Source organism: Gnatocerus cornutus, chromosome 1 (genome assembly GCF_029298725.1).
Source record: "Gnatocerus cornutus isolate USDA-ARS CGAHR chromosome 1, icGnaCorn1.1, whole genome shotgun sequence".
In the NCBI taxonomy this organism is placed as follows: domain Eukaryota; kingdom Metazoa; phylum Arthropoda; class Insecta; order Coleoptera; family Tenebrionidae; genus Gnatocerus; species Gnatocerus cornutus.
The window spans coordinates 30,155,279-30,183,210 of NC_142233.1; the positions used below are offsets into that span (position 1 = coordinate 30,155,279).

Here is a 27,932-nt window from a genome sequence, read left to right on the forward strand (position 1 = left end):
AATAAAATCCAAATTAATCGTAACTCTCAATAACAATAGTGGCCATTTGTATAATTTATTTGAGTTTTTTTTTTGATAAATAAATAAATAACTAAAAGGGTTTTCAATATAATTTTAATATTAAAGAGTAGAGATTATTAAAATGTGTTGAGTACATAAAATTAGAGGAAAGTAAAGATGATTTTTATTTTTATTACTATTGTAAGTCACAAGCTGAAAAACAAAATCAATGATCTTACAAAAGTTTTGTTTATTACGAAGTACATTTACATATTTTAATGAAACCACTTTTAAATTTGTAACTATTTAACAATTTTCTTGAGTTTCAATTTTTTTTTAGATTAAAAACTATCGAAAACTGTTTTTATTCCCAACGAATATTCCAGAAAACTCTCGAAACGGATCAATATTTCTTTCATGGCAATAAAATAATTCTAATAAAAAATTCGACTGCCTACGTAATATATTAATAATTGTGTGATAAAAATGCATAATCTGACAATATAAGAATTGTATCAAAGACCCTGTCAGAAAATAATTGGAAGCTTCGAGAAAACTTGAGAATGTTCCAACACAACCTGGCTCTATTCTCATGTATTTACAAACGTAAATACCAATATTTATGAATTTAAACACTCATAATACATAATTACAAGTTATGTAATTATTTTATGAACACGTTAACCTCGTATTGAACCTTTTTTAAACGATCTGGACGATTTCGTCATTTTTCACTATAAAAATGAGAAACGAAATCAATTAACTCACGATAACTAGTCAAACTATACTTTTTTAATAATTTTGTAGGAAAAAAATATTTTGGTCAGCAAACTGGTGGCTTTGGAGGACGTAGTCATGGTGGACCCACGATAGAAGAAGTAATTTAAATTAAATTTGTACACTTTTTGTTAATTTCTATATTAGTGAGATTTTGTAAAGACTGATTTTTAATTTATTGTTACATCATTTATGTACATAGTTAGATAGAAAACAATAAACTGTTTTTTTATTATTGGTTTTGTTTCATTCCCAAAAACTACCTTTGAAAAGAAAGAATGAGTTTCGCTCAAGTTATAATTACACTGCGCGACAAATTCAAATTAATTTCGAGTACCTTCTTTGCAAGTTGATCTTTTGTGATCAAAACAAAGTGCCAAACAATATCTTCACCTCAAAAACATCGTATCACGTACCATTTTATTGTTATGTAAATTTGAAAAATAATTTAAAAAAAACATAGAAAAGAGCTTGTTTTTTCAGGTTTATTTAAGATATTAACGTAGTTATGGTCATAAAGATTTATATTTATATCAGAAAAAACAAGAATTAAAAAAAATAATAATGAAAATCTATGCAAATCATAACTGGTTTCTACTGGCGAATTTTTGCACTTAGCAAAATTCGTGCTTTTTACACTGATTATGAATGAATTGTACTTGAGTTGTGTAACTTAAAAATTTTTTTTTTTAAATTTGGCGCTGTAATTTTAGCCACCATCCACTAAGTTTATTAAACTGTTAGATTTTTCTTGGACAAAACCGTATACATATGTGTGCTGAAGTGGTCCAACAGAACAAATAGTGAAAATGTCTTAAAATTTTAACTTAAAAAAAGTACTTTGAGCCACATAGTATATTTGCTAAGAAAATGATGTGTGCTGAGGGGACCTAATAGGAAAAAAGTCTTTAACACAAAGCAAAATTCCTAATTTTGAGTGATTTTGAAAGGGACATTTGTTTGGACAAATTCGTATTCCCTTGAAATGTTGACTTTTTTGAATGAGTATGTTTGGAAAAACGGGGTAAATTTGTCAAAAATTTAACTTTATTAGAAAGTTACCTTTGAAAACAGGGCAAAATGATTAAAAAAACAAAGTGTTCTAAAGGGGTCTTACTAGTAGTATGATCAACGTGAATAAAATGAAATTCATATTCATTGTATTAATGACACTTTTCCCGAACAAAAATGGTTGAAACAGAGCTTCTTCAGTCAGACTCGTCATCCAGCCAACAACACTTTCATTTCTGTTTTGTACTTTCAGCCACAGCAGTAACGGTTGGAAGTAATGTAGCATCGCTTCTGCGGACAATCGATCGGATTGTCCTCTTGTTAACATTTTAATGATCTCTTTCCAGTGGCGGGCCTTCCCGACTTTCATCACGTCTCTACAACAAAAACTGTTGTCTTCGTACTAAAAATTGTGGCAACATACGCTAGAATTCGCCCAGCTTCTCTTGATCTGTAAACATCGCAAGTGTGGAGTGTCCCTGTGTGTCCAGACGCGAAACACATCGAACTGTGGATCTGAAACTCAATCAACAAAGCAATGTAGTATCTCATGTACGGAATATCCGCGGGAATGTGCCTTTTGGATGCTGCATCAAAATGATTCTCAGTTCTTGGAATGGGGGGAATTATTCCTTGGTATCGTAGTCGCAGTTCCCACCAAGCAGAATTCATGTTCTGGACCCCATTCTGGAAGATTTCGTACCTCCACTACAATGGAAATCGAGTAGATATTAATACTTTAAAGAAGATTTCATTTAATACCGCATCGACAAGGAAGGCGAACGGGGCAAAAGCCACCTTCTTCAGCGCCATCAACATCAAGAAGTTTATGTTAGCCTCGTAGCTGTCAGTATTGTCGTTGTACAACCCCACGCGATGAAGATGAACGGGATTAAACACAGATAAAGAGATTGCGTTAGAAACTGCTTCGTGGAAACCAGGATTTGATCCATCTCTGTACAAGTACGGCTGGTCAGCATAATAGAGATAGTACTGAATATGTGCCATTTCATGGTGTGTGGAAACCAAGTCATCCATATTTACTTCAGTGCATTGCTTTATTCGATAATCTACTTTGTTGCAAAAGTCCCATGCGCTAGCTGTGCACTGAACTTTCCGATCGTTGGGTTTGTCCAACATTGAGAAGCGCCAGAATTCGGGAGGCATTGGCTTCAAGCCCAGAGAAGTAAAAAACTCTTCGGCCATCTGGAACATTCTACGAATGAGATTTTCATTAAAACGTGTAAAGATTATATGGAAATCTACCTGAGAGGTGTAAATCCCTGTCGTAGCATCTCGTCTGTTACATCAATGGGCTTGTACTCCGGATAAGGCGCCACCAAATCAATAATGTTACTCCAATCCTGGGTCCAAAGATTCCCTAAAACGTGAGCAGGAAGAGGACCCTCTTGGCGGATAATCTCAGGACCGTAAAACTGTAAAAGTCGCCTTCGAACATAGGTAAATAGCTCTCGGTACAATGGTTGGAGGCTCCTCCAGGTCTCGGCGATCTCAGCCTCGAAATCGTCATCTTCGTAGACGTATCGCATTTCTTCACCAGCGTCCAAGAAGCCTGAAATCTCTCGTGTTTCGTTTAAATCGGAGTTTTATCTTTGTTACCATTCATCCTAGATGCTTGGTTGGCTATTTGTACATATCTCATGAACTTGTTCTTCATCGGTGGCCCCACTTTATCATGCCACTCTCTCCAGACATGAGCCAATTCCAAATGATTTCGCGAATTCGCCATTAGTCGCATCACGTCAGGTTCCAACTCCAAGTCACAGTACAGAATTTCGTGGCTGTTGAACGGGCAGATTCGAACATGGCTATAAATGTCTTTCATTTCCGATATGAGATGATAAATCTGTAAAATAATGAGTCATGATGATGATAATGATAATTGGTGGAGGTAAAAAAACAAACCTCGTTGTATTTCTCGTCAGCTAAACTAGCCCTGCTGTTTGTAACCAGAAATTTTAGTTGTCTTCGGACCATTTGATCAGGCAGCCGCGTCCAGTCGAAAGTCATTGCGCGTTTCCATGAGACTTTATCGAATTTTGCTTGAAGAGTTTGTTCTTCAATCATTCGTCGTTTATTGTGGTCTGTCATGTTGGTGGAGTATACCCATCGTGAAGAATGCACGCGGAAGCATACTCTGGAAGCCTCGTTGTCGAATTCCCGTAAAAACTGGAGAGCTTCGCCCAAGTTTACGTTTGTTCCCTAGTAAAAAAACCGATTTATTTCTTGTTTACGTGTTATTACGAAAGATACGAGTTTTTATAAACGCTTAATTCTGTGATCCCACTCAAAAACTTGACCTTTAGAGTTCAGTTCATTCGCATTATATGATACTCCAACTCAACTGTTAATACACAGAGGATGCAACAAAAAGTGCAGTTTGACGAAGAAAGGAAGTGCATCCAATGTGTGAAGTTGCACTGTCATTTACGATAAATCTGGAAGAAATCTCAATTTTTTCGTTGAGTAAAGGGGGAATACAACGTGACCTATATTTTTCAAAAAAAAAACGTTTATTTTCTATTATACATATTACAAGAATAAATATCTAATTTCTAATAATACTATTTCTTTGATATTACAATAAATTATTGGAATTCTTTACACAGCCTTCCTACTTGATTAGACAGGATAATGCGGACTAATTTAATCCACTTCTTCTATCGTGGGTCCACCATGGCTACGTCCTCCAAAGCCACCAGCTTGCTGACCACAGCTGCCGGGCATCGGTCCACTCTGCGAACTTCCCTGGTAGAGTTTCGCCATAATCGGACTACAAACTGAAGTTAATTGTTTCTGTCTGTCTTCGTACTCTTCTTTCTCCGCCAACGTGTTTGCATCCAACCACTGCAAACAACTGTCACATTCCCTCGTGATCGTTTCTTTATCTTCGGATGATAATTTGTCGCCGCACTCGTTGGCTGCTTGTTTAACTTGGAATATGTATCCTTCCAATTGGTTTCTCGCTGCTATCCTCAACCTCTGTTTCTCATCTTCTTCTTTGTACTGCTCGGCTTCGGCCACCATCCTGTCGATGTCTTTCTGTGAGAGTCTTCCTTTGTCGTTCTTGATGACGATGTTACGAGAGTTTCCAGAGCTCGTGTCTTTCGCAGAGACGTTGAGAATGCCGTTAGCGTCTAAATCGAAAGTGACTTCGATTTTGGGAACTCCACGGGGTGCTGGAGGAATTCCCGTCAGATCGAATGTTCCTAAGCGATTGTTGTCTTTCGTCATCGCTCGTTCTCCTTCAAAGACTTGGATGGTGACGGCAGGTTGATTGTCGGCGTAGGTGGTGAAGGTTTGGGTTTGCTTGCACGGGATTCTTGCGTTGCGTTCGATGATTTTCGTCATGACTCCTCCGGCGGTTTCGATACCCAATGACAATGGAGTAACATCCACCAACAAAACGTCTTGGATCTTCGAATCGGATTCTCCACTTAAGACAGCAGCTTGGACGGCGGCACCGTAAGCAACCGCTTCGTCTGGGTTGATGGACAGGTTAAGTGGTTTACCGTTAAAATAGTTCTGGAGGAGTTGTTGAATCTTGGGAATTCTAGTCGAACCTCCGACTAAAACGATGTCGTGGATCATTCCTTTATCCATTTTCGCATCAGCTAGAGCTTTTTCTACTGGTTGTAGGGTTCCTCTGAACAAATCGGCGTTCAGTTCTTCGAATCTGGCTCTGCTGACTTTGGTATAGAAGTCTATGCCGTCGAAAAGCGCGTCGATTTCGATAGTTGCTTCGGTACTCGATGATAGAGTTCGTTTAGCTCGTTCTGCAGCTGTTCGCAGACGACGGAGAGCTCTTGCATTACTTCTCAAGTCCTTCTTGTATTTACGTTTGAATTCTTCGGCCAAATGATTGACTAATCTGTTGTCAAAATCTTCACCACCCAAGTGAGTGTCACCAGCTGTGGCCCTAACTTCAAACAGCGACCCTTCGTCGATGGTTAAAATGGAGACGTCGAACGTCCCACCTCCCAGATCGAAGATCAAAACATTTCTTTCCCCTTTAAGATTCTTATCCAAACCATAAGCCAGCGCGGCAGCTGTAGGTTCATTGATTATCCTCAGGACGTTGAGACCGGCGATGACTCCGGCGTCTTTGGTGGCTTGTCTCTGGGAGTCGTTGAAATATGCAGGGACAGTAATAACAGCGTCCTTTACTGATGTTCCCAAATACGCTTCAGCGGTTTCCTTCATCTTCGTCAACACCATCGAACTAACTTCTTCAGGTGCAAACTTCTTGATTTCACCCTTGTGTTCGATTTGAATTTTAGGCTTTCCACAATCATTGATGACTTTGAAAGGCCAATGCTTCAAATCTTCTTGTATTTTCTGATCGTCGTATCGTCGTCCAATTAAACGTTTGGCGTCGAAGATGGTGTTGTTGGGATTCATCGCAACTTGATTCTTAGCAGCATCTCCAAGAAGACGCTCGGTGTCGGTGAAGGCAACATAACTGGGTGTTGTTCTGTTACCTTGGTCGTTGGCGATGATCTCCACTTTTCCATGTTGCCAGACTCCCACACAGGAGTAGGTTGTTCCCAAGTCAATACCAATTGCTGGAACTTTCACCATTTTTGCACTGTTTTCTTTAATTTGTAATAAAATTTCACAATAATCACGGTTTATAAAGAACTTTGATTGGTTAAAATCGCTGTGTTCACTTGTATCGTTTGTTTGTGTTCGCTTTGCTTGATTCAAACTGATTGAACTGGCGCCGACCGCGTGTGTTTTTATATGAGCGGAGAAATTGTACTCGAACATACGCGAATATTCTCGAAGCTTCTATCAAAATCCAGAGAATTCGTTCCAATTTATTTCAATTAATTTCTAAGCTAAAGGGCTTTTTATAACAAAATGATAATCGAAATGACGAATAAACATGTAGAAACCCCAAAAGGATGTTTTTTTATCTGCCAATGTTGAATTTTGTGAGAAATTAATGTGTTTCTAGAATGTTCTAGAGGAGTAGATTATCTCTTTTACTCGAAAAATTAGTTAAAACAACAAATGTTGTGATTGCAAAATCAAATCCAAATTAATCGTAACTCCCAATAACAATAGTGGCCATTTGTATAATTTATTTGAGTTTTTTTTAATAAATAAATAAATAACTAAAAGGGTTTTCAATATAACTTTAATATTAATGAATAGAGATTATTAAAATGTGTTGAGTACATAAAATTAGAGGAAAGTAAAGATGATTTTTATTTATATTACTATTGTAAGTCACAAGCTGAAAAACAAAATCAATGATCTTACAAAAATTTTGTTTATTATGAAGTAGATTTACATATTTTAATAAAACCACTTTTAAATTTGTAACTATTTAACAATTTTCTTGAGTTTCTATTTTTTTTAAGTTAGAAACTATCGAAAACTGTTTTTTATTCCCATCGAATATTCCAGAAAACTCTCGAAACGGATCAACATTTCTTTCACGGCAATAAAATAATTCTAATAAAAAATGCGAGTGCCTGCGTAATATATTAATAATTGTGTGATAAAAATGCATAATCTGACAATATAAAAATTGTATCAAAGACCCTGTCAGAAAATAATTGGAAGCTTCGAGAAAACTTGAGAATGTTCCAACACAACCTGGCTCTATTTCTCATGTATTTACAAATGTAAATTGTGATATTTATGAATTTAAACACTCATAATACATGATTACCAGTTATGTAATTATTTTATAAACACGTTAACCTCGTATTGAACCTTTTTTCATCGATCTGGACGATTTCGTCATTTTTCACTATAAAAATGAGAAACGAAATCAATTAACTCACGATAACTAGTCAAACTATCCTTTTTCAATAATTTTGTAGGAAAAAAATATTTTGGTGTGCACTTGAGAAAAATATAAAATTTGCTGAAATGGCGAAAAACACAAAAATAATCGAAAAAAATCTGGCAGGTAGAAATACTACCTTAAAAAGCATGTTCATTTAATTAATTAGGTAATTCGAGCAATTTTTTTAAATAAATTTTCAGTCGTTATTGGTAGGAAGAACGAAGTGGAATATTCTAGAAGGCTCTGGAACAGCCCAATTTTTCACGAAATTTAACATTTGTGATTGAAGAAAATTCGCTGGATGACTTATACACGTTTATCTTTCCTTTTATTAATATTTCGTGTTAAAAATGCTTTAATTTTCAAGTTTATTCGATTAAATTTACGAAGAAGAATCTGGATATTGATAGACGCTTGGAGAATATTCGCGCATGTTCGAGTACAATTTCTCCGCTCATATAAAAGCACACGCGGTCGGCGCCAGTTCAATCAGTTTGAATCAAGCAAAGCGAACACAAATAAACGATACAAGTGAACACAGCGATTTTAACCAATCAAAGTTCTTTATAAACCGTGATTATTGTGAAATTTTATTACAAATTAAAGAAAACAGTGCAAAAATGGTGAAAGTTCCAGCAATTGGTATTGACTTGGGAACAACCTACTCCTGTGTGGGAGTCTGGCAACATGGAAAAGTGGAGATCATCGCCAACGACCAAGGTAACAGAACAACACCCAGTTATGTTGCCTTCACCGACACCGAGCGTCTTCTTGGAGATGCTGCTAAGAATCAAGTTGCGATGAATCCCAACAACACCATCTTCGACGCCAAACGTTTAATTGGACGACGATACGACGATCAGAAAATACAAGAAGATTTGAAGCACTGGCCTTTCAAAGTCATCAATGATTGTGGAAAGCCAAAAATTCAAATCGAACACAAGGGTGAAATCAAGAAGTTTGCACCTGAAGAAGTTAGTTCGATGGTGTTGACGAAGATGAAGGAAACCGCTGAAGCGTATTTGGGAACATCAATGAAGGATGCTGTTATTACTGTCCCAGCATATTTCAACGACTCCCAGAGACAAGCCACCAAAGACGCCGGAGTCATCGCCGGTCTCAACGTCCTAAGGATAATCAATGAACCCACAGCTGCCGCGTTGGCTTATGGTTTGGATAAGAATCTTAAAGGGGAAAGAAATGTTTTGATTTTCGATCTGGGAGGTGGTACTTTCGACGTCTCCATTTTAACCATCGACGAAGGGTCGCTGTTTGAAGTTAGGGCCACAGCTGGTGACACTCACTTGGGTGGTGAAGATTTTGACAACAGATTAGTCAATCATTTGGCCGAAGAATTTAAACGTAAATACAAGAAGGACTTGAGAAGTAATCCAAGAGCTCTCCGTCGTCTGCGAACAGCTGCAGAACGAGCTAAACGAACCCTATCATCGAGTACCGAAGCAACTATCGAAATCGACGCGCTTTTCGACGGCATAGACTTCTATACCAAAGTCAGCAGAGCCAGATTCGAAGAACTGAACGCCGATTTGTTCAGAGGAACCCTACAACCAGTAGAAAAAGCTCTAGCTGATGCGAAAATGGATAAAGGAATGATCCACGACATCGTTTTAGTCGGAGGTTCGACCAGAATTCCCAAGATTCAACAACTCCTCCAGAACTATTTTAACGGTAAACCACTTAACCTGTCCATCAACCCAGACGAAGCGGTTGCTTACGGTGCCGCCGTCCAAGCTGCTGTCTTAAGTGGAGAACCCGATTCGAAGATCCAAGACGTTTTGTTGGTGGATGTTACTCCATTGTCATTGGGTATCGAAACCGCCGGAGGAGTCATGACGAAAATCATCGAACGCAACGCAAGAATCCCGTGCAAGCAAACCCAAACCTTCACCACCTACGCCGACAATCAACCTGCCGTCACCATCCAAGTCTTTGAAGGAGAACGAGCGATGACGAAAGACAACAATCGCTTAGGAACATTCGATCTGACGGGAATTCCTCCAGCACCCCGTGGAGTTCCCAAAATCGAAGTCACTTTCGATTTAGACGCCAACGGCATTCTCAACGTCTCTGCGAAAGACACGAGCTCTGGAAACTCTCGTAACATCGTCATCAAGAACGACAAAGGAAGACTCTCACAGAAAGACATCGACAGGATGGTGGCCGAAGCCGAGCAGTACAAAGAAGAAGATGAGAAACAGAGGTTGAGGATAGCAGCGAGAAACCAATTGGAAGGATACATATTCCAAGTTAAACAAGCAGCCAGTGAGTGCGGCGACAAAATATCAGCTGAAGATAAAGAAACGATCACGAGGGAATGTGACAGTTGTTTGCAGTGGTTGGATGCAAACACGTTGGCGGAGAAAGAAGAGTACGAAGACAGACAGAAACAATTAACTTCAGTTTGTAGTCCGATTATGGCGAAACTCTACCAGGGAAGTTCGCAGGGTGGACCGATGCCCGGCAGCTGTGGTCAGCAAGCTCGTGGCTTTGGAGGACGTAGCCATGGTGGACCCACGATAGAAGAAGTGGATTAAATTTGTACACTTTTTGTTAATATGTATATTAGGGAGATTATGTAAAGACTGATTTTTAATTTATTGTTACATCATTTATATGTATAGTTAGATAGAAAACAATAAACTTTTTTATTACTATTAATGGTTTTGTTTCATTCCCAAAAAACTACCCTTGAATAGAAAGAATGAGTTTCGCTCAAGTTCTTTTTATAGACTCCTTATAACAATTATCGTTTTCACCGTTTAACAACATTATTCATTACAAAACTTGTGTAATAAATCCATGAATATGCATTTTGCACTTTTTAAATTTTATGAAATCATTTATCGATTGTTACATTGGTGGTTCTTGGTGTTGCTAAGAAAGTCACCATTTCTTTGAAAAAGTACCAAGCAAACCGTTTGAATTTTCAACTATCACCAATAATGGTCTTATTGTTTGGGTGTAATAACTTTCCTTTACTCAAATTTACCTATAAAATTTGCATACATCTTCATTTTCGGTTCCAGTGGCTAATTGTAGGTCGTCACGCAAAGGATTGTTCAAATTTAAATGGCGTAACAACAGCTAGACGCACCAATTTTTACAATAACTGTTTAAACCCAAAAATCATAAAAACTTTTTGCAAAAAGAAGTAAAACTATACTAAAAAGTAAGTACCTGAACAAACCGCGCATCGGTGATCCCCCGCACATCCTTCACCAGCAGTCCCAAACCCGCGAAAACCACAACACAAACATAGACCGTCAATTCTAAAAACATTTTTCCTTTTTAAACAACTTTTACTCGTCTCATGTTTTCACTTCGCCGTTTAAAATCGCACTAAAACAAAAGGCAGTTCTTGTTATTTGAGGTGTGTTTGAAAAGTAGCGTGACAAATTGTTCGTCAGTTACGACAGTCCGAGCGGAACAATGTCGCGCGTTAGTGCAATCTTCATTCTTCGTGTACAGCACATTTCGTACTGAATCCGTTGCATACGCGTGCCGCCAAGAAGTGAAATATTCCAGTAAGGTGACCTAAGAAAGCAACCATGTATACTAAAGTGGTTTAAATTTGCTTCGGAAGGACATTTTTCATATTTACTCTGATTGAATAATTAAATATTTAATAAGATGGATATACGTTAAGGCTCCTTAGTTCCAGTTGCGCATATCCATTCAAAAACATTAATTTTATTTTAATAGCGCTCGCAAGGATGCGATTATTACACTTAAATTGAGGTGTTTTCGTCACGTGCGGGCTATTAAAGTAACTTTCAATTACAAAACCGAAATTAAGGACGTGTGTCCGTGATTGATCGTGCGTTTTCATGTCAGTCAAGTTGGGATCAATAAAACACTTTGGGGGATTTTAGAATTTATTGTTGACACTGAGACAGTTAGGCATTAGCTTTATCATCCTATCTGTTGTTGAGAAGTATAATAATTATATAAGTTGTGTCTATTACTTATATTAAAACACGTTCACCACCTGAATTAAAAGGAGGTAAACTAACAGCGACTCAGAAGTAACTATTAGATAAGATTTGCAAATTTTTATATTAAAAAAATAGATACAACGGAACAACATTAGGTAATAACAATGAACAGTGGAATTTGGGCAGTAAACGTGTGGAACTATATACAATTTTTTTTTGTATTTAAGTAATTTTATTTAGCTTAAGCCCAGATCAGAACATTCCAACTTAGCTTACAATATGAAATTCGTGTGTATATTTTTTTTATTTTCATTGCTTTATATATTTTCATGATTACGTATATTAATACAATATAAAATAATGCTCCTAACACACTCGTTTTTCTTCGTAAAAGGTACAATTTGTCATTTCGTGTATTCACATCACACTAATCCTAGTAACAAAGTAATAAATACTTATGAAATAATTATTTGACTATTTACAAAGTTCTTAAAATTATTAAATTCGTTCCAACTTGTATACATGAATCCAACAAATCCTAAGATTTCAGTCCATTGGGTTGAAAATGATGAACTAGACCTACTTGTCTTTCAGTCGAACAAAGCAAACAAAACCAAAAAAGCAAAAGAAAAATACACTGAACATACACACACGAAAAGTTATTGTTCCACATGAGAATGATGTTTAAAATGTTACATGAATCACCTAATGACCAAAATGCTGTACATTTGTTACTTGTTGACCAGTTAGTTGGCGCTATCTAAATATAACAAGAATTAGGCCGAACTTGGTTCCTAAGAAAAGAAAATTAGGGGGAATAATGGCACGACTGCAATATTCAAGCCGATTCCGCCCTTTTTGAAAATAAAACTAAAACAATATTGAATTTTTTGATTGTTTATTTAGTAACAAAAGAGAGGTCATACAAAATAATTTAATTGAGTAATTAACAAAATAGGTATTAACTTGTTAACAGTATTGCAATCAGCCATTACATAATATAAACATAAAAAAATCTAAACATCTTTCTAAAATAAAGGTGTTTCTAATATATACAAATTACTTAGGCTGATTTTAACACACTTTTTTTTCAGATTGTTAACGTTTGTCGAAATTACTACGATGAACTCTTGTTGATATACTTAGATTCGGCCAACCTATGAATGGACGTATCGCCATCACCCAGTTGTGTCACCTGCAAAGCACCAAATAACCATAAAATCGACCTTGTTAGGTCCAACATTCACACGTAAGCTGGTCACGTTAGTTGGGGGAGGTGTTAGTCATGACCATGCAAAATGATAACAATCCAAGTGTCCTCCAACCAAACCGCAACATATTTTATGCTCGGAGAACACTTCAACTGTTTAGTATCATGTGATGAACAAAAAAAAAATTAAAAACAAAGAAAAAACAACATCGAGAAGAAAGAAATGAAAATAAAAACATGCACAAACTACAAACAAGTACAGAAAAAATAGGCAAAATGAATAATTCATTTCGATTTATTGTTCATTTAATAATAAATAAAAGAGTGTGTTAAGACTATAAAAAGTGCTTAAAATTACAAGATAAACTACATAGATACATGTTCAACAAATAATATCTACCAAAAGAAAAAATAACAAACAATACATTCTTCTTAAGGAATAGAATAATTCATAAAAAATTGCACACCTATATTAATCACAATCGAAGTAATTAATTATTTACAAAATTAGTATAAATTCTCGTAAGGCTTTCGCGTTTTTAGGAATCACGTGTCAACACCTTGACAAACTGACTTAATATAACAAAATAAAAAAAATCTATTATATCCCTGTAGCAATAAACAGTTCAAGATCACAACCATTTCACTCCGGGGGCGGTGGGGGTGGAATAGCGGGCGGGGCGTCCACAGGCAAAGGAGGATTGGAGCCGCCCGGAGGCAACGGAGGCGCTTGTTGAAACATTTCCGGTGTGTACGAAAATCCCCCATTGTAATAATTGTACATCTGCCCGTCCGAATAAATATAGGGTTGGCCGGTGGTCGGCACTACCCCCATCTGAGCCGGATAATAATACATATTTTGCGGTTGATATATTGGCGGTGGCATGTTGTACGTCGTCGGGGGCGGCGCGCTACTTTTACTATAGTTGCTTACCTTATTATACGAATGTCTTCCGTTTTGTTTGGAGTCCTTGTGAGTGCTACTCCTGGACATCTTCGCTGGAGGAGCATCTGCTGGACTACTGCGATCCCTTTCTCTTTTCCTCCCTTTTTCTACTTCACTGCAGTTGGTTATTACGTCTCTGGGGATCTTGATTTTCAATGCGATTGGTGCGGCGTTCGATACTGTGCTTTCCCCTCCAACTTGAGTTTCAGTCTTAACTTCTTTTGGTATGGGTATCTTGATTTTTAAGGGATTGGCCACTGGTTGGATCTTATCTTTCTGGATCTTGATTTTGATTGGTTCCGCTTGTTCCGAAGGTGTCCCGTGTTTCTCTTTGTGCTTGTGCTTCTCTCTATCTTTATCTTTGTGTTTCTTCTTCTTCTCTTTCTCCTCCCGATTTTTGTCCTTGTCTTTATGTTTGTGTTTCTCTTTGTTCTTCTTTTTACTCTTGTGGTGATGTTCCTTCTCTTTGACTTCTGACTGGGGTTCTGTTTTTGGAACCGAGGTTGAGACGACTGGTAAATGAGGTATTGACGGTGTTTCTTTTAGGAGATTGCTGATTAACATAGGATTTGTTTCAATACCGTTGACCAACGGTTGAGATATGTTGTCGGAACACAAAGGTGGGATAATATCTGGAGGTTTCATTTCTTTCGAAAAACTAAGAGTGGGTTCTTCTTGTTTCATCACGTCAGTTATTGGTGTGATTATATCGGGAATTTGATGGAGTTTATTGATACCTATCGTAGAATCCCTCATCAAATTCTCGAAACCTTCAACTTGGTCTATTTTCTTCATGACTGGTCGCAACTCAGGCTCCGAACCCGTAGAGTAATTTCTAGCTCTCTTACCAGCAGTGTTGTTAGTAGGAGACTCTACAGGCGACAGCACAGAAAAAGAGAAATTGTCTGATGGTTTGGTTGAAGGTGAAGAAAGCTTTTCTTGTTTGACATCAGGACTTTTTTCGGGTGAGAAAAGACTAGGCTTCTTCACAAGATTAGGAAGTTCCTCTTTAAACTGCACTTCCTCCTTCATCTGCACCTCTTCTTTCGGCGGCGCGCTGTACATAGCATTTGCGTTGCCGTTGTGATGGTGCTGCTTAACCAACGGCGGCATTTGCTGCCCAGCACTCGACTTCGGGACGGATTTCGATGTTTCTGTGAAAGGCGATTTGACTTTTTGCGAGGTAGAGTTCATAGATTTATTTAAATAAACACTATTCCTATCATGACCGGGAACACTATGCGGTCTCTTCACCTCATTATCCGGCTTCACGAACTTATCCTCGTGTCTTCGCACTTGTTCATGTTTTATCGGCACCTTATTCGGATCGAGCGTCCGCGATGAAGGCGGCCGATTCTGTTTGTCACCGTTATAACTCGTATAAGTGTTCGTTTCCGCGGCCACATTCGGTTTTAGGAGATAATCGCGTTGAGTTTTTTGAATGTCTTTATCACTTTTGTTCGTGTGCTCGCGGGAAGTGTTATAGTCTTTGGTGGCGATGCCGAAGGGTGAGTCTCTAGCGGCGTCTCTGAGAATGTCTCTTGGCTCCGACCGATTCGGGGGCGGATGAGACGAAGGCGGTCTTGAGTGGGGTTGTTTCAGTTTTGGATCTACAGGAGGACGATGGTGACCGTGAGGTATCGTCTGTTTATTGGCACCTGGGGGTAAGGCTTTCATTCCGTGTTGTTGAGCCAATTTATCGCGTTCTTTCTTTTCACGGTATTCACGCTCCTTTTGCTGTTGGCTACTGCTACTGCTACTTGAAGACTCGTGAGGTCTGGAAGAACGGTGTTTGTGGGGGTCATTTTCCGAACCTAAACCACAAAAGAGAACAATTAGAACACAATATGCCTACATTGAATTGTAACAAAAAACTAGAAAGAAAAAGAACATGTCTTGAGCGATTTGCTGGGCCGAAAAACGACAAATTTTGAGTTACATTTCGCAGTTGTTGTCTTTGTGAGGCTATACTATTCCTCTACCAAGCATATGATGGTGCTACAGATAAGAGTGTTCCCATGTATACAGGGTGTTTGGTAAATAAATCACCAACTCATACCTGGAGAATCAAAGCTTACAGAAACAGGTCTGAGTAAAAATTTTCTTTCTTTTCCTTTTCTTGTAAAAGTTCTAATTAAGGTTGTAAAATTAACCAATCAGGACTCGAAAAATAATTCAAGATCTGACTAAAAACATAGTAGTTTGGTTTTGACAAAAACGAGTGTCAACTGTCACATTTGACATGACTAGTCAGTGGCGGCACAAATGTACTTGAAACTACATATTTAATTCGAAAAATAAATCGTATACGAAATTATAAAACCAATCAAATTGTCCTTTGTGCCGATCTAAACCAAGATGTAAACGCCGCAACAAGGAATGATTTATTCTAATCTCAGGACCATTGCAAAATTGTTCAGCACACGTTCACAGATACCTGACAGCGTACGCCTATGTCACAAAATGTCAAGTGTTCCACGAAATGCCTTGATTTCTTAAATTTTCCAAATATCCAAACTATAGCGTGATTAGTTACTTTTACGTCCTTCTACTGCTTACAAGAATTGTCGCAGAAAAAAAATTCTTCGAGATTTCAATTACTACCACCTTCATAACATTGCAGTTACAGTTTGGTGCTTTACTTACCAAACACCTGTATAAAAACCATGATTTTCCCAGTAAATGAATCAAATCTTAAAGTAGCAGTTCGCTTTTTTCACTCACCTGCTTTGCTCTCGTGCGTTCTGTGCGGATGCGGTTCCTTTTGATCAGAACTGGGCACTTTTTTCGGATCTGTATCCTACAATCAGGCCGGACGCAATCAACAAATTTCCGACCAAATCAAAATACTTACAAATGGCGAATTAATAATAGTCGTCGGACAATTATGCATTCCATTATCACCAACAGACATGATCTTTTCTTTGAGTCTAGAGGGACAACTTTCAAAAATAGTGAGAAACTCTGCAGTGAGTTGTTGCAGTAATTCAGCAGTCACCGTTGGGTCCACATAAAGAAACCACTCTTTCTTTTCTGTAGACAACGGTATTTCCCAACTTGACCACTTACAAGCTAAATGGATGCAAAAGCAGGCTACTACAGTCGGTTTATATTGGAGGCACATTGTGGTAAGATGCAAGCTACAAAAAATACATAAACATCACCCAACAAACTCAACGCCTCTTACCTGTTGCTAGCCAAAAAATATGAACTCTGTGCTAAATCCTTACTGGCTCGAACGAGATGACAACATCTTACAACGTGGGTGTGTGGATGGTCGATTGCAACATCAAAACCCAAAGTTTGCAGTAATACGTTTTCGTTGAACACTAAGTCCTGCGATTGGGCTATATACCTTTCTGAATTTACGTCTATGTTGGTATCTCTGTTATTTCTGCACATATTGGCGACTCTAATGACATATTCTAGTTTCCTCGGTTGTTCTTCAACCTTGGCAGCTAGGAACAGAGCGGCCGCCGCCATCTGGTGCCATGGGAAATTTGTGAACGAGTGGAATACATAGAACCGATGCATGTACACAATGGCTGTGTTGATACATAATTGTGATCTAAGCTGCGTTAAGGAAATATTCGAAAATTTGGACAAACACATCAAAAAATTGGGAGGACAGCCTGCAGCATGTAAGACCCTGCATTTTTCGTACTAATACAGCAAAAAATCTATTGTTATCTAAATTGGTAGTTTATATAAAGCGCCCATTATATTTTAATCTAACCAAATACGGAAACAAGATTAATTACTTTTGTTGGTTTCTATTTATAATTGATAACAAATTGGATATAATGCGATTTGTAATTGCTGCCATTAAAATGAATAAAACAAATTAATATATTTAATCAGTGAACAAAATATTCTGCATTGCATGTGTCAAATATTTCTTAGGCTTATCTTAAGTTTTTCTAGAACATGGGCGGTGCCACTTGGTTTTCTTACAACTTTAGCTGTGGACACCAAAACTTTGTTTTTTGCAAAGAAAAGAGAAAATTTTGGAACTGAAGCCACTTGTTATTAAAATGTAAGGTAAGTTTAAAATTACTAGTATGCTCAGTAATGCCATACAATATTTGGTAAGAAAACGTACTAAAATGAACGTCGAAAAATAGAAACTTGTTTCTAGTTCACACTGTATGTTTGTTTACTGTAATGAGCTTCACCAACCGCAATTATTTGATTAATTAGATGTATCCTTATCTGTTGTTTCCTTGTAAACTTCATTAGAACACAAAGGTACCAAATGTAGAGTGCCAAGTGTAGCAGTTTAACATAAATTTCCATGTTTATTTGCAATACAAATTTATAATTAGTACAAACTGCGACGTGAAAGAATTTCTTGCTAGTTTTTAGTAGCAACATTTCATGCATTCTGATCTCATTACATCATTCAAGTAGATTAAATTCTTATTTGCAATAAGTTGGTGGTTGTGCGATGTGCAGCACCGGTGAACGTGCAGTTCAACACAAAGTAATTCCACGGTATATTTTAATTTATTTATTTCTGCTTTGTTTGAGTGTTTCTTTCAATTATGTCGGTATGTGTAGGTATCTTTCAATTCCCCCAGACAGCAGTCTGTAAGAACAAAGTGGTGATTTGAATGTAAACAAAAATCTTCATTAGTATGCACAAAAATGTTAAAAACTCAAAGGAAGTCAAAGACAATTAATTAAAACAAAAGTTGCAAGAAAGATAAACGTGGTTTCTAATAAAAAATTGATTTTATTTTTTACCTTGATGAAAAATTACAATGAATATTTTTACATCATATAATCGCAAATCAAACTGAGGAGGTAAGACAAAAAAAACTACAGATCTTTGAAAGAATGAAAAAAAAAAGAAGAAAAACGACGACCTACAACAAACGTGAATTAAACAAGTTCTTTCTCAAAAAGAACGCTGAACCCTGAAAAGCATAAACAACACGTAAAATTCTGCGAATCGAGTGCTTTAAACACACGTGTCGTGTAAACGTTGCTTTATCTTATCTGCGTGAAACGTCAATTATGCGCAGTAGAGGGGGCTATCTACGTCACTTACGAAACATGGCGCAATAGCTCCACAATGACCTAAAACAAGGGTCGTGGGGCTACAGGCTGCACTAGGGACTGAAAAAGGGGGGCGAATTCTTAAAATACAAACATGAGCCAAGGATACACTTTGAGCCTCTGTCCCATGTCTTGAATGAAGTTGGCCGTCTGCTGTCGGTAGGACAGTTCCTTGTAGCTATCGTAACCACATTTCCTCGAGGGCGTACCATCCAATTGCTCTTTTGTGAAATACCATCTATCGCTGTTATTAGCCATTTACTACACTCTACACGACCCGCGATCAGAGCAATGCAAATGTCGCTACGGCTCGAAAATGGGCTATTCCAGGTCATTTGCTGTGTAATTAGGGGGTTTTGGGGTGCATTCTCGCGAGTTTCAATCACATAAACTACACTTTCGACGAGAAAATCGGGTTGAAGGGTTTCCGTTGCGTCACTATGATGTGGGTTTTCCTAGAAGTGGCACTGGTGCAAAACGGGTCGGCTTTCCACGGGTAAATCTCCGGTTATAAGTCTCGAGTTTATCACGAATTATTACTTAAAGTTTACTTAACGGTTTCATAAAGTTTTTCACGCGAAAGAGGTAGTTTTTTAGCAAATAAAAATATACATACACAAAGTTGTTGGAATTTGATGTTATTTCACACAGAGATGGCCGACCAACCGCGGTAAGCAACCAAGCAACTTTCACAAAACAAACATTATCCCAAAACTCCACAAGCAAAAACCTCAACATACCAAAAATTCAGTTCTTATTTTTAAGTTTATTTACAATCCTTAAAAGTTCAATATAACAAATATACCGACAACACTAATCCACAACAAACATCACTTTGATTAAAGATGTCGGCTGTCAGTTTCCGCTCGGCCTCTGATTGGTCCGTTTCGTTCGAATTGACGCGCCAAACGGACATAACCTTGAATCCAAACAACCAAGACGCGCATTTCATTGTTTGTGTGTTTTTCAGAATGCAACTCCAAGAAAAACATGTAAAAATGAATCCAACAACTTCAACGGCGGGTAATAAAGACCTGGCAGCACTCAAGGCCGAGTTGGAAATCGAATTAAAGAACAAGAAGCAGTGTTCCTACAAACCATATGAATGCACACAGTTGACTCTTGATGGATTCAATTACTGCCTCAAACACATTCTACAGGATAAGGCAGCTCCTTATAAACAATGTTCGTATATTTATGCAAGCAATGGAAAGCGTTGTCAGCTGGCTGCACCTAAGACTGAGAAGAAAGACAATGGGTTTTGTAGTGAGCATGCAGTCCGAGCTACGCTGGCGAGAAACAGACAAAACTCGCGGTATCCTCCCCCACAAACTGCAGAAGTTTTGCTACATTCATTGGGACACTACTTGAAGAAACCTAGACTTAGGAGTATGTCTGGAAGTACAGATGAATCTGATAGATTGACACTAGAAGACAGTATTGACCTGAAAGCAACCAAAAGTTTAGATCCTTTTCGTATGTTTCTTGTTAAAATCTTAGAATGTTGTCTAATGACACTGTTTTAGGTGATGTTGATGCAAACGCATTGTATAATGCTTCATGTAACAGTATTTTAGATTTCTGCAGTGAGTCTGACAGTGATGTTGAAGCCTCCACTTTTGCAACAGTCTGGCATGATGCTCAGAATGATAGCTCTGATAATGAAAGCGTAGATTCTGACCAAGAGGATGTTCTAAAGTAAGACTTAAAACCAGCAAAACCACATTTCAGTATTGTTTTACAGACATGCAAATGCATACACAGCTGAAGAAATAACTTCAATTACAAGAGAGAAGCTCATAAAGTTACAGTCTTTGTATATAGAACAATATAGGCATCTACAGCATGTTTTCAAAGAGTGTAGAAGAAAATATGTTCATAATCTGAAGAGGGAAAAAGAAACTTGCTGTAAGTTCAGAGTCAGGGTTGTTTGAAAAATCAATGATTATTTTTAGGTAATGTTTATGACCAAATTCGCGAAAATCCAAAGGAGCAGCGCCTGTACAAAAAACTGAAAGCTTTAAATAAATACCACAAGACACACGGCGTGGAAGCTATTCTCACGAAAAGGCTACATGATTCACGAGCTAAAGTAGAGTCTATTAACTAGGTGCATTTTGAGGCATTTTGTTCACTTTATTTTATTTGTCTCGTTTTCAAAATGCATCTTTAGAAAAACCACACGGTTCCAATAGTGCTAATAATCTAATTCCAGATCACTGATGGATTGTGCCCCAAAGTTCCCGGCTATTCAAAGTGTATGTTCACAGAAGGTGGGGTTAAATGCGGCGAAAGAACTCTCCCTCTAGCTAAATATTGTAGAAAACACATTCTTGAGGTAGCCACCACTAAATCTTCAACATTTTCTTACCTTTTTTTTAGGATCAAAGTCAGGTCCTGTTCCGCGCTTGCGGTAAAAAGAAAGCGGATGTCGAATGCCAAACACCTGTAGAAGCAATTTTTGAGGATACTTGCTGCAATTTGCATATGGATATTCCTGCAATTAAATCTTACATACACATAAGAGTATGTTTAGATACAGAGTACAACTATACACAGGTATGCTAATCTAATTTTTATAGAAAAATTCCGAGTCCGACAATGAAGACTCCTTCGAATCTCCGGAAAATCGCTTAATGGACACTGGCTCCGATGAAATAAAGTCTGAACTAATGGATTATAAGCCGGATCTAGAAGAAATGAAGACGTTACCATCTGTTCTCTTCGAGGAGTCAAGCATGGACGCCAGTGTGAAGAATGAAGATATGGATGACGATAAAACTGGCGACGAAGACATACAAGTTGATGATGATGAGCCTAGTCCTGAAGGGAAATTAGAGATTGATCTACCTGACGAAGACACTAACGATAATAAAGACAATAGTGTAGCTTCTAAGATGGAAGACGACAGTTCCGAGGACAAAAACAGTTCTTTAGAAAAAGTTACCGATGATATTTAATGTAGTTGTATTGTGTTCCTTAAATAAAGTCATTGAGATTCCAGGTCAGAATTGATTTTTCCACCCATTTCCACCCCCGTTAGCGTGGTTGGTAGGGTTCTGCTATACCAACGTAGTTTGTTTACAGTCTTGACAAGTCAAAGCTGAACATCAGTTTTGTCTTATAATGACGATTTTGTATTAACTAATGATCTGCATGGAATATAAATGCCAACGAGCAGTAGTGTTGCTGCTGTTGTAAATATTTCCATTTGTGTGTATTCCTTTAATTTTCTTTTTTTCTCAGGATAAGAAGAGGGCTTTCCGCCTGCAAACCCAAGTGAAGAGCATCGAAAGAAATGACGCAGATCGTTCCGATGCTTTTCTTACTATAGAGTCAGCATTGCCCTCCCATGAACATAGAAGATTAACGAAAAGATCCCACAGTACCCTCAATGCCTCAAGCATTTCCAAAGCTCACAGTACAAAACTCATATCATGCGATCCCATAACTCTACAAACCCACGCTGATGGTACAATTCACATAAGTCGCACTCCAAATGAAAAAGAGTGTAGTCCAGACAGGATAAGTCTCGATCGCCGAGGTCTTACATCTTTCCCCGTTATAGATGGAGAAGTGAAATTAAGACTGCTGTCTTTACAGCATAACTTGATTAGTAATCTAGATGGGTTGAAGGCTCAGAGTTTCCCTTATTTGGTCTTTCTAGATATTTATGATAACCAGTTGGAACAAATGGGGTGGTTAAACACGTTAGATAATCTCAGGGTTTTGTTGGTAGGAAAGAATAGGTAAAATTAAACAAAAATGTTGTAAAAAAAAATCACTTTGTTTTCTTCTTAAGGTTGCGTAGAATTGAAGGTCTGAATGGTCTGAAGAAAGTGGAAGTGTTGGATTTACATGGAAATCAGATAACGCACGTTAACGGCCTCAGTGCTTTAACTGAGTTGAAAGTTTTAAATTTAGCCGGAAATCAGATTAGATTTATAGGAGTCGGAGATTTCCACGGATTGACTTCGCTACAAGAGTTAAATTTAAGGAGAAACAGGCTAAAAAAATTACTTGGGTTCGGGGAAACCCCCAATTTAGTTAAGTTATTTATCAGCAACAATGACTTGCAGAGGTAAGTGTAGAAAAAAGATGTCTGAAAAAAGTAGGCACGATAGTTCAACAGTCTGTCGACAAATATGTAAATTTTGTTTGGGATCGTGTTATATCGCTTTCTATTCTCACTTCGTCGGCAAAACTAAAATCAATAATTGCTTATGTTTTATTAGCTTCTTTTTCTTGAATTTTTTAAATGACACGGAATGTTATTCCCGATTTCAATTGTGTGTTTTCAATTATTTATTTTTCGCACCTTGGCCGTGGTGTTTTGACTTTGATGATGGCCGAAACTAGGTAGTTAGTAGAATAAATGCGTACACTTTCACGGAATTCCGAAGTTTTCTCCTTCCTTTAAAAACAATTCAATTATGCTAATAAATGAGAAACAATATACATTCTAATTTCCCATCATGTTCTTCCTAATTTCACCACTTTTCTATAACAAATAGAAACAAAAATCGGTAGTTTAATATGTTTACATTTTTGCATCTTTCTGTTTAAATCTCCAAAAGAAAATTTAAATTAAAAAAAAGATACATAAAATTTGAAGTGGTAAAAATGGTGGATGCGCTGGGTCAAAATAGACTTTAGCACTTCCACCTCAAAGTAGAATGCAAAAATAGGTGTGCAATAGGAAATAATATTCTGATTAATCAAATATTTTGAATTTTCTACTTTCATTTTTTTTATTTTTTTTGTATATTTTTTAATTATTTAGTTCTTTAAATTTTCTCTTTTGTTTTCTTTGCAATTTTAATCTTTTAAGATTTTATACTCTTACATTTTAAATGTACATTTTATTGTCACAGGAGCAGGAAAGAGATTTTTTTAAAAATTCAATTTTCGAGCTGAACCAGGTATTATCGTTTTCTACTTAATTCCCAAACTTTTGCAGTTTCAAACGTGCTGCGGTAAAATTTTGGACTTTTACTACTTTCTGTGCTGCATTCCAAAATTGTTGAGTGAAAAACAGATTTTTTTCAAATTTTCATTTTGGAAGAACCAAAACTTTTCACCACTTTTTATTAAATTCCGTAACTTTCGTAGTTTGACTTATAAATCAGCAAAATTTGGGAATTGATTTGTTTTCCTTTTAGTTATGAACTGTGCTACATTCCAAAATTTTGGAGCTGTAAACAAAATTTTTAGAAAAGCTTATTTTCAAGCCGAATCAGAAATCTTCATCACTTTCTATTTAATTTCGTAACTTTGACAATTTTAATCGTATTGCAGTAAAATTATGGACTTTTACTATTTTTGCCTTGTTTATTAACTGTCATTCCAAAATTTTTGAGCAGAAAAAAAATTTTTAGAAATTATTATTAAAAAAAAAAATTCACCACTTTTTATTAAATTCCGTAACTTTGGTAGTTTTAGTTATAAATCAGCAAAACTTGGGGAATTATTTGTTTTCGACTTAATGATCAACTGTGCTAAATTCCAAAATTTTGGAGTAGGAAACAAAATTTTTTAAAAAATTTATTTTTGCACCCAACAAGAAATTTTTATTGCTTTCTATTTAATTACGTAACTTTTATACCGTTGACTTGCTTATCAACTGGGCCGCATTTTTGGATGCAAAACAGAATTTTTATAATTTTTCATTTTGAAAGAACCAAAAATGTTCACAACTTTCTATTAAATTCCGTAATTTTACTAGTTTCAGTTATAAATCAGAGAAATTTGGGGATTTATTTCTTTTCGTTTTACTTATGAACTGCTAAATTCAAAAATTTTGAAGTAGGAAATAAATTTTTTACAAAAATTCATTTTTAATCCGAACCTAAAATCTTCATAACCTTCTATTTAATTCTGTAACTCTGGCGGTTTCAATCGTAATTCAGTAAAATTTTAGGATTTCACTACTTCCGACTTGTTTGTTAATTGTGCTGCACATCGAAATTTTTGAGTAAAAAACAGAATTTAAAAAAAAAACAAAAAAAACACTTTTTATTAAGTTTCGTAACTTTGATAGTTTCGGTCATAACCCAGCAAAATTTAGGGATTTCACTGCCTTTGACTTGTTTTTCAACTGTGCTTAATTTCAAAATTTTTGAGCAAGAAACAGAACTTTTAGAAATTTCCACAATTTCTATAATTTTGATAGTTGTAAACAATTACTTTAAAGCATGCACTCAGTTTTTTAAATAATGTTTTTTCAATATTTTTAACTCTTCTTAGATTCGTTGATTATTATTATTCTATAACTTTTTTACGTTCCTTTTACTTTTTCAGATCTCAAATTTTTCACATTTTTGGAAACTTAAGATTTTACGGATTTCCATTAATTTAACTGCTGTGAAATCCAAAGTAAAACAACCAAAAATTATTTAAAATTTCTGTTTTTTGAAGATTAAGCCTACAACGCTTGCATGTCGCTTTATAGTCTTTTAAAAAAATGGTGGATGCGCCGGTTCCAAATTAATTTTCGCTAGAGCAGCCACTTATTACATTTATGACTACGCCATCAAAGTAACTATCCAAAACAATACTTTTCAGCGTCGAAGACATAAGTAGCTTGGCAAAATCGTCAAACCTCAAAGAAATCTCCATCGACAACAACCCAGTTTTTCTTTCCGGTGATTGCGTGTCATTCCTAGTTTCATATTTGCCTCAACTCAACAAACTCAACACAATGCAGATAACTGAGCAAGTAAGAAAAGCGGCGATGGCGTGGCGTCGCAACAAAGAATCGACCAACTCGGCTTTCATGGATTTAACAAGTGATGTATGTCTAAACGTTCGCAGGGAAGAGATTATATCGAACGCAAGAACAAACTGGGAATTACTAAGATCACAAACGAAATGCCTCACCGCGAAAGCATCGAATAATTTGACGAAAACGATGACGAACTTGTCTGTTGATTCGGATTTGATTCTGACGTCTCTTGGGAAAACGAAAACGAAGACTTTTGCCAGTATTACTACCAAAGTGCCTCTTTTTACTAATAAGAAATTGATACGAACTAGTTCACAAGATACTGATAATTCACAAAACACGTCTTCTTCGAATACTTCGAGTAATGAGTATATTAGATTACCACCAATTTTGGTCCCGATTATTAAGAAAATGGAGCAAAAAAGCGAGGCGGGTTCGAAAGAAAACAGTATAAAATTATCGGGGAGTCTTTCTAGTATCGGTCCCAATGTCGATAGCTCTGTCAGTTCTTTAGGCAGCGAGAATGATTCCTCCGACTCTGAAAGCTCGAGTGACACGGAAGTTGAATCAGAACACGAAGATCCAAAAGTAGAAGACCCTCCAGAAGTGGTTTTGCCAAGGTACTCTACTTCCCCACCCCCAAAAACTCTACAAATTTTTTATAGAGAGACCCGAATTCAACAAGTTGAAGAACCAAAAGATCCATGCGTTGAAACGGCGAGCAACTCCAGTATTACCAATATCACGGCACCAAGCACATCGAGTAGTGAACCATCTTCTTTAAAAACGGAGAGAATTGCAAGAAATGTTAAAAGTGCAGCCAACAATCGAGTTTTTGCTTCGAAAGTTCATACAAGGGCTTCCACAGCGAAGCCCAAAAAACAGGGCTCTCCTTTATCGGGAGGAAAGGATAGGGAGCAAGGTTGGTGGATATTTTTAGCAGACTCTTAGAACGTTATTAGCCTTAACCTTTAGGCTTTATTTGTTGGTTTGGGTGGTACGTATTGTGATGAAAAATTGCAAAGGCGAGCGGTAATTAAGTGTCGGCGAGTTGAAAGCTTCGAATTATTATTTAAGCGTGTTCTAAGAACTTCGCGTGTCTGTGTTTAAATCGCTCGCAATTTTTTAACTACAATGACAAGTTTTAATTTTTCTTTCAGGAGGAGACTACTTGATAGAAATCTGCGGGCGATATTTGAACGTTTACGGACAATGTGCCTTACGCTTCATCGACAAACCTTGGAACACTTCTAAAGCAAATGATGTCACCACCGTCAAATTTAATTACGTCAATTTCAACGGAATTACAGGGATTTTTAATAAACTCAAATTCAGATTTCCCAACATCGATAATTTTTACTTCAAAGAGACCAACATTCACTGTTTAGGCCAAATCAACGCTTTGGCTGAAGTGCAAGGATTGACGTCGTTGTTTATCGATCCTGAAGGAAATCCCATATCGGAGAAAAAGTGGAGAAGTTATGCGATTTATAGACTGTCCCATTGGGGTTTATCTGTAATCAACGACGTGGAAGTGAAAGAAGAAGAAGTGAAAAAAGCGAATGAAGAGTATCAGAGTTTGAGCGATTTGGTATTATGGTCGCTACCGGACGTTTTATTACAGCCGTTACTGGTGAGATTGCGACTTGATGTGAGTTATGGAGTTTCAGAACAAAACGCGAAAAAGTGGCTCATGGCGGCAGATCCTGATTTGAAGAGTGTTGTTAGTAAAGAAGCCCTACAATATAAGAAAGTCTGTGGAGTAAGTAATAAAGAAACATCGTTCGATTTTCATTACAAATTGCAGGACGACGCGGGTGTTAAACTCAGAGCGAAACAATACATGTCACAGTTATTAGAAGAAATGGGCAATTCAGTAAACAAACTGAGATTATTAGATAATAAGTGGCCTTCAATTTTACACGAATTCGTGAGGAACACCCTTCTGGATTACTCACAGTTAGACATGTACATGAAACAGAAAATTTTAGAACTGAAATGAAGAATTGTTTCACTGCCGTAATATTTAACACTGTTGCACTATTTTTATTAAGCGGTTTTTATGTATCTGTTGAATAAATTTGTTATTCTTTACTATGTTCGAGTTTTATTGAGTGGGTGTTGTTGTTTTGGTTCGATAAGAAAACTTTCCCAAATGGACGGAGAAAAGTCATAAAATGTTGCCAGATAAAATCGTTTCAGACTTCATAAAACGACGTTTTATGGCTATCGTCATGTGATAGTCACGCGAATAAATGCAGACGTGCATTCGATAATTTCTCCGACACTTTTTTTTATAAAAGCGACAAACCAGAATTTTTAGTTTGTTTAAAATTTCAAATTTTCTAAAATCGACAATTTTGTGACAATAAAAACAGATCAAAATTGTTGAAATTGCGAGCTTCCAAAGTCACGCCGCTCTA

General features: G+C 36.9%; 5 protein-coding genes and 1 pseudogene across 15 annotated transcripts; 3 read left to right on the plus strand and 3 right to left on the minus strand.

The window, feature by feature from the left end:
- Window positions 1-1,356: 1,356 nt before the first annotated feature.
- Window positions 1,357-11,110, minus strand: LOC148181500 (angiotensin-converting enzyme-like). Its single transcript, XM_088050158.1, has 7 exons — window positions 10,811-11,110; window positions 3,715-4,011; window positions 3,409-3,655; window positions 3,055-3,361; window positions 2,551-3,004; window positions 2,213-2,496; window positions 1,357-2,165 (listed from the first exon to the last, which is right to left on the minus strand). Exons 1-7 carry the CDS (start codon window positions 10,910-10,912, stop codon window positions 1,880-1,882), a joined length of 1,977 nt encoding a protein of 658 aa, XP_087906284.1. The 5' UTR covers window positions 10,913-11,110; the 3' UTR covers window positions 1,357-1,879.
- Window positions 4,406-6,542, minus strand: LOC148181501 (heat shock protein 70 A1-like). Its single transcript, XM_088035101.1, has one exon. It carries the CDS (start codon window positions 6,388-6,390, stop codon window positions 4,456-4,458), a length of 1,935 nt encoding a protein of 644 aa, XP_087891227.1. The 5' UTR covers window positions 6,391-6,542; the 3' UTR covers window positions 4,406-4,455.
- On the plus strand, window positions 8,105-10,435 carry LOC148181502 (heat shock protein 70 A1 pseudogene; annotated as a pseudogene).
- Window positions 11,111-11,490: 380 nt separating the features above from the next.
- Window positions 11,491-19,137, minus strand: CycT (Cyclin T). 2 transcript variants are annotated; one of them, XM_088050156.1, is made up of 6 exons: window positions 18,895-19,137; window positions 16,912-17,292; window positions 16,579-16,864; window positions 16,449-16,524; window positions 13,713-15,538; window positions 11,491-12,763 (listed from the first exon to the last, which is right to left on the minus strand). In XM_088050156.1, exons 1-6 carry the CDS (start codon window positions 19,041-19,043, stop codon window positions 12,686-12,688), a joined length of 2,796 nt encoding a protein of 931 aa, XP_087906282.1. In that variant the 5' UTR covers window positions 19,044-19,137; the 3' UTR covers window positions 11,491-12,685. The 2 variants fall into 2 exon arrangements, with proteins under 2 accessions (XP_087906282.1, XP_087906281.1); XM_088050155.1 differs by lacking the exon at window positions 11,491-12,763 and having other exon boundaries at window positions 12,770-15,538.
- On the plus strand, window positions 17,632-21,788 carry dgt1 (KAT8 regulatory NSL complex subunit dim gamma-tubulin 1). 6 transcript variants are annotated; one of them, XM_088050162.1, is made up of 8 exons: window positions 17,632-17,765; window positions 19,756-20,261; window positions 20,312-20,483; window positions 20,530-20,693; window positions 20,741-20,877; window positions 21,001-21,123; window positions 21,168-21,311; window positions 21,368-21,788. In XM_088050162.1, the coding sequence occupies exons 2-8, from the start codon at window positions 19,757-19,759 to the stop codon at window positions 21,743-21,745; spliced, it is 1,623 nt and encodes a 540-aa protein (XP_087906288.1). In that variant the 5' UTR covers window positions 17,632-17,765; window position 19,756; the 3' UTR covers window positions 21,746-21,788. The 6 variants fall into 6 exon arrangements, with proteins under 6 accessions (XP_087906288.1, XP_087906289.1, XP_087906286.1 ...); XM_088050163.1 differs by having other exon boundaries at window positions 17,632-17,760; XM_088050160.1 differs by lacking the exon at window positions 17,632-17,765 and adding an exon at window positions 18,119-18,218.
- Window positions 21,789-21,855: 67 nt separating this feature from the next.
- Window positions 21,856-27,606, plus strand: LOC148181505 (uncharacterized). 5 transcript variants are annotated; one of them, XM_088048389.1, is made up of 7 exons: window positions 21,856-21,982; window positions 22,032-22,534; window positions 22,588-22,866; window positions 25,350-26,129; window positions 26,175-26,431; window positions 26,670-27,271; window positions 27,317-27,606. In XM_088048389.1, the coding sequence occupies exons 1-7, from the start codon at window positions 21,953-21,955 to the stop codon at window positions 27,509-27,511; spliced, it is 2,646 nt and encodes an 881-aa protein (XP_087904515.1). In that variant the 5' UTR covers window positions 21,856-21,952; the 3' UTR covers window positions 27,512-27,606. The 5 variants fall into 5 exon arrangements, with proteins under 5 accessions (XP_087904515.1, XP_087904510.1, XP_087904512.1 ...); XM_088048384.1 differs by having other exon boundaries at window positions 25,350-26,431; XM_088048386.1 differs by having other exon boundaries at window positions 25,350-26,431; window positions 26,670-27,262.
- The last annotated feature ends 326 nt before the right edge of the window (window positions 27,607-27,932 follow it).